We start from the raw sequence: 6,447 nt of genomic DNA, 5'->3' as shown, positions 1-6,447 counted from the left end.
ATTTGTAAAGATCAGTGATTATTTTGAAATATTGCTCTAAACCAGTTTAATCTAAGTAAACATCTAATAAGTAATTAATAATCTAGGTAAGTAAGAAAGAAGTAACTAATAAAAAATCTAAGTAAGTAAGAAGAGAAAACATAGGTGGATCTACTCAGAAGCATTTCCTCAGGTTTTGTCCTTTTAAACCATGAGTCTGACCTCTTTTATTTTATTTTTAAGTGGCTACAAGGAAAGTAAGAGTCCGACCTCGTTAACTTACCTAAGTTTTCATCTTCTTAGAAACTTCATTTATTTTAAAAGCCGATCTTTCAAGATGATGGAACATCAGCTGCCACCTACTCTTACTGAAATACCTCCAGTGGCTCCAGTTATAAACGGGGAGCCCATGCATCCGGTAAGGGGAGTTTTGCTTTTGTTTTTGTTCTGTTATCCTGTTTAAAGTGTTCTTACATCTAAAATTACTCTTTTTCTTTAAAAAGAGAGTGCTACATTCTAGGATGGGAAATGTTTAGTCTTTTGACCAGCATAGGTCTATCGTCCTTGCAGATTTTTAAAAGGACTTCAGACATTTCATGGTAGCTGTTAGGCTTTGGGTTTAGAATGTTGCCCCAAGGCTACCAGTGCATCCAAGTTCAGAAGGGGACCTGGCTGGAGGAGGTAGGTCACTGGGGGCATGGCCTTGGGGTCTATATATTGCCTCTGGCCCCCTCCTCTCCTCTCTGCTTCTGGTCGGTGACCTTGACAGGCAGGGCTTTTCTCTACCGCATGGCCCTGGCCACTTTCTGCCTCGGAGCCAGTTTATCAGACTGAAGCCCCAACAGTGTGAGCCTGCTGAACCTCTCCTCCTCTAAATTGTGCTTATTAAATATTTTGGCCTTAGCACATACACACAAAAACAAAACTGACGAAAATGAAAATTGGTACCACTTTTTTTGTAATTTAATACTTATTTTGTATATTTTTAGTCTTTTGACTTTTATCTTCCTTGTAGGCCTTTTAAAATCACTTAAGACATTTAACGGCAGCTAGGGCCACATATAATTTCCTTTTGAGTTGATTTAGTGGTTTTTAGTCTTCCTTGATTGACTCAAAAGCCCTAGTGCTGCTAGGCATGGGGGCACACACTTCGAATCCTAATGCTTGCAAGGCTGAGGCAGGAGCATCACAGGTTTGAAGCCAGCACATGGCAAGTTACAGTAATGTTTAAGTCCTTGGGTGTAACTCAATGGTAGAACACCCCCTAGGTTCAATATCCAGCAACACACACACACACACACACACACACACACACACACACACACAGCAATCGGGTGCCATGCTGCGTGTTTGTAATCCTAGTAATTTAGGGGTTGAGACATGAAGATTGAAGGTTTGAGGCGAGCTTTCAGCAAATTCATAAAAACTTGTTTCAAAATAAAACACAAAATAGAGTTGGGGTATAGTTCACAGGTAGAAAACCTTTGGGTCCAATCCCCAGCAACAAACACACACACACACACACACACACACACACACACACACACACCCCAAAAAAAAAAAACAATGTCCCAGTGCTGTGTCTTAAACTCCATACTACCTACAGTTTCCTCTGACGTAGGTTTAAGTAATATGACTCTAAGCCAGATGTGGTGCATGCCTGTAATCCCAGTACTTGAGAAGCTGAGACAGGAGGATCACAGGTTCAAGGACAGCCTCAGCAAGTAGTGAGACTTTCATAAACCTCTCAGGGTTCAATCTTTAGTACCACAAACCAAAAATATAACTAATGTAGATGAAAATTCCTTGTATTTATTCACGGTTATAACTAAACTTTCTAATATTTACAAGTATTGTGTTTGAACAGCAATGACTTGTATGTATAAGATTGGTTTCTAGAAAGAGAGAGTGTAAGCTGGGTGTGGTAGCACACACCTGTAATCCCAGTACTGAGACAGGAGGATAGCAGGTCCAAGTCCAGTATGTCCCTTAGTTCAATTCCCAGCACAGAAATAAAAAAGGAAGGAGAGGGAGAGGGAGAGGGGGAGGGAGAGGGAGAGGGAGAGGGAGAGGGAGAGGGAGAGGGAGAGGGAGAGCGAGAGAGAGAGAGAGAGAGAGAGAGAGAGAGAGAGGAGAGAAGAAGAAGGAGAAGGAGAAGGAGAAGAAGGAGAAGGAAGGAAGAGAAAAAGGAGAAAAGGGAGGAGGAGGATAGAGAGGAAGAAGAGGGGAGGAAGAAGGAGGAGGAAGAGGAAAAGGGGGAAGACGGAGGAAGAGGAGGAGTGTAATTTATTTATAGCATTCACTCCTTAATCTATTCAAGAAAAGTTTTATCTTAATATGTAATATGCAAAAAAGCACTCATTTTTCTTCTGTGGAATTAAACAAAAGAGAGGGGGGATATACTTGTCAGACAAAAATGAGGTAAAAATGGCTAAGATAAAAATCTTACTGAAATGGAAATCGTCTTTCTTTCCTAGATGGAGAGCAGTCATCTGGGCACGACTTTTGCAGCACAGTATTCTACTAATTATTCACAAATGATTACTTATCCCAAGAGATCTCCCAGATGGTCTCCTTGTCCTCAGTACTGGATACAACAGGTAATGTCCAGATTTTACATTCTTTCTGATAAGAAATTGTGTGCTCTGGGTTTCATTTCGTGGAGTTTTTATTTGGGGCAGGGGGAGGGAAGAAGGAGGTCTTTTCACGTCCATGCACTTCTTGCCTATGACTTTATTATGTTTTACTTGGGCAGGGGAGGACCTGTTCTAACAAAAGGGTATTGAATTTATCCTAAGTGCCCATTGATCTAGTTGTTCTCTTCTCTTTGAGTACTTTGAGACCTCCATAATTAGTGCGTCCAAATATTTTTCAAAAGGATACTAATTTTTCATAGAACTACTAATGGAAAAGCATGTCATAAAGAATAGTTCATTTCTAGATTATCTTGGTGCAAGTTAACCCTGGGGAGACTCTCACCATCAAGTCTGATGACGGAACCATTCAGAATATTCAAGGTCAGTTGAAAGTGTAATTAGATGTGTTATGTTATATCAAATAGAGTGAATGGAAATATTGGTGTGAAAATATTTTGCCCCCTAATATCCTTTGCTGTTTGAGCTACACTGAATGCTGTCTAAGGTGTTCAGTTTCATCTTGCTAACCTTACTAGAAAACTTCAAAAAGTAAGAGACTTTTAGCTGGACGTGGTGGCGCACGCTTGTAATCCCAGCATTTGGGAGGCTGAGACAGGAGGATCACAGTTCATGGCCAGCCTCAGCTAGTGAGGCCCTCTGAAACTCAGTGAAACTCTGTTTCAAAATAAAGAATAAAAAATAGGGCTGGGGGTGTAGCTGGGAGGTAGAATGCCCCTGGGTTCCATCTCTATTGTAATGCAAAATATAAAATAATAATAATTAATAATAATAATTGTTTCCTAAAACAATTTCACTTTAGTATTATAGAAATATTAATAAAATGAAAAATATTATTGAATTTTTTTATGGTACGGGGGTGGAACCCAGAGGCTTTCTACCTCCGGGCTATACTCCCAGACCTTTTTTTATATTTTATTTGGAAACAGGGTCTCACTAAGTTGCTGAGAGCCTCACTAAGTAGCTGAGGCTGGCTTCAAACCTGTGCGATCCTCCTGTCTCAGCCTCCCAAGCGCGGGGATTACAAGCGTGCGCCACCACACCCGGCTATTATTGAAATTTAATAAAATGAAAATTGATCTAGGTTACGTCCCTACAAGAATTACATTTTACGGTAGAGGGTAAGACTTTAGTTAAGCAATATATAACCAGAAGTGAGAAAGAACAGGGGTAATAGTTCCAGCATTTTTCATAGTACACATTTTATCCAATCCCCATTATGTACCCGAGTTATTTTTCATTAGTTGTGATGAATTTTCAGGGATTCATTTATACTCTGACCAGGTCCCCTTTTGTGAGTCAACAAGACAGTTTCAAAATGGCTAGCTGCTGCTAAAGCTTGGTGCTGATTTGGAGGATGCAAGGTTAACTGGCTCCTGCAGTGGACTTGGTTTAAAGTCATACGGTCTTTCTTAATAATGATTCTCTTAGGACCTGCAGATGTACCTCTGATGTCACCAAGTGGTACTTTGCCACCAATATATCTTCCTCCTGGTTACATGTCTCAGGTATGTGAGTGTGTTTTTTTATTTGGTGTTTAGCTCTAAGTGAGCATTTTAAATTTTCCATTGTGACACTGCGTGATAAGAGAGCTTCTGGATTACTATCTATTTATTCACTTTAATGTTATCATCATCATCGCTAAAGAGCAATTGCTTAAAGTGATTGATATTTTGGGCCAGGCGTGGTGGCGCTCGTTTGTAATCCTGGTACTTGGGAGGCTGAGACAAGAGGATCGCAGGTTCACTGCCAGCCTCAGCAACTTAGTGTGGCCTTCTGCAATTTAATGAGACCTTGTTTCAAAAATAAAAAATAGCCGGGCATGGTGGCTCATGCTTGTAATCCCAACATTTGGGAGGCTGAGAAAGAAGGATTGCGGTTCATGGATAGTCTCAGCTACTACTTAGTGAGGCCCTTTGCAACTCAGTGAGACCCTGTTTCAAAATAAAGAATAAAAATATGGCTGGGGGTGTAGCTCAGAGGTAGAATGTCCCTGGGTTCCATCCCCAGTACTGCAAAAAAAAAAAAAAGAAAGAAAGAAAAGAAAAAGAAGAAGGAAGGAAGCTAGGGATGTAGCTCAGAAATCGAATGCCTGTGGGTTCCATCCCCATATCTGCATAAAAGTAAAGTAAAATAAAGTGATTGATTTTTAACCAAACCTCCCTTAGATTGCCTTTTAATGAAGCCTAATCTGTCTAATGAATTTGAATCTCTTAATCCTCCATTGTTTTGTTTCTGAGTGTGTCAATACATTTTGTGTGTGTGTGTGTGTGTGGTGCTGGGGTTCCTGGAAGCCCTTCTACCTCCTGGATACACTCCCACGGGCTACACTCCCAGACTTCATTTTTTTTTTTTGGTGGTACTGGGGGTGGAACCCAGAGGCTTTCTACTTCTGGGCTATACTCCCAGACCCATTTTATATTTTATTTGGAAACAGGGTCTCACTAAGTTGCTGAGAGCCTCACTAAGTAGCTGAGGCTGGCTTTGAACCTGCACGATCCTCCTGTCTCAGCCTCCCAAGCGCGGGGATTACAAGCGTGCGCCACCACTCCCAGCTTCAGTAGATCTTAATTACCTATTAAAATTTCTACCATAATGGCTTCTGATATGTCTTTTACAGCATAAAATTATTTAGTATTTTCAGCTCTGTAGTATTTCATTCTTAGACCATGAAGGGTATTTTTAAGAAGTTTCTCAAATATTTATCAAGGATCTAAAATGAGCAGGAAGGTATTAAGTCTCCTACAGAAATTAATAAGATGTACTATGGCCTGGGGAAGTTAATAATTTGAAAATATGTCTGCTTATTATTTATTTCCTTTTTTTTATTTTGGTCCTGGAAATTGAACCCAGAGGCATTCTACCTTGAAGTTATACCTCCAGACCAATTTTACTTTTTTTTTGCTATACTAAGGATTGAGCCCAGGGGCATTCTACCTCTGAGCTACAACCCAGCCCTATTTTTTATTCTTTTTTTGAAACAGGGTCTCACTAATTTGTGGAGGATCTCACTAAGAAGCTGAGGCTGGCTGTGAACCTGTGATCCTCCTGTCTCAGTTTCCTAAGTACTGGGATTAAAAGCAAGTACCACACCGGGTGTGGCAGCGCACGCTTGTAATCTCCGCGCTTGGGAGGCGGAGACAGGAGGATCGCGCAGATTCGAAGCCAGCCGCGCTGGCTTAAGAGACCCTGTTTCCAAATAAAAATATAAAAAATAGGTATCTGGGAGTGTATCCCAGAGATAGAAGAGTTTCCAGAAACCCCAGTACCACCAAAAAAAAAGGCATGTGCCACCACACCTGGCCTGATTTTCTTATTTGGAAACAGTGTCTCATGAGGTTGCTAAGAACCTCCCCAAATTGCCGAGGCTGGCTTTGAACATGTTACCTTCCATTTCTCATCATTTTGGCCTTTAGTGGCTTATTTGTGTCTATTGCACAGTTTCAGAAAGTAAAAACACACGGTAACACAGAAAGTGAAGGATATGTATTCTCTCATATGCGAAAGCTAGGGAGTAATCAGGATACAAGAGAGACTTAAGTGATGGAGAAGACACCTCAGTGGAGTAAGAGGTGGACTAGGGGAGGATGTGGGGATAGAGGGAATCAGTGAAGGAGTCATTTCCATCAACATTATGTACATATGTGAGAATATCTATGCCAATCTCAATATCACAGATGGGAAGAGGGGAGTGGGGAGGGAGCCGGGGAAAGCCCGCCAAGTGCTCTGTGCATATGTGTCACTATCATTATGATTTACATTATGAAATATCAGTGTATATGCTCCTTCACTTTAAGGAATTTAGTCTACAGAT

The 6,447-nt window shown here is 40.9% G+C and overlaps 1 protein-coding gene across 1 annotated transcript in view; it reads left to right on the top strand.

Moving 5' to 3' along the window:
- Positions 1-319: 319 nt before the first annotated feature.
- LOC308279041 (fibronectin type III domain containing protein 3C1-like) overlaps positions 320-6,447 on the top strand; it is a gene marked incomplete at both ends in the record, with an annotated part of 40,768 nt that continues 34,640 nt past the window's right edge. The window contains 4 exons of the mRNA XM_080719007.1: positions 320-397; positions 2,457-2,579; positions 2,921-2,996; positions 4,065-4,141. Of these exons, the coding sequence (XP_080575133.1) occupies positions 320-397; positions 2,457-2,579; positions 2,921-2,996; positions 4,065-4,141 (354 nt within the window). The remainder of the gene's footprint in view (positions 398-2,456; positions 2,580-2,920; positions 2,997-4,064; positions 4,142-6,447) is intronic.

This window comes from Muscardinus avellanarius, assembly GCF_963383645.1.
Source record: "Muscardinus avellanarius genome assembly, chromosome: X".
NCBI classification, from domain to species: domain Eukaryota; kingdom Metazoa; phylum Chordata; class Mammalia; order Rodentia; family Gliridae; genus Muscardinus; species Muscardinus avellanarius.
This window is presented reverse-complemented; position numbering and strand designations above follow the sequence as displayed.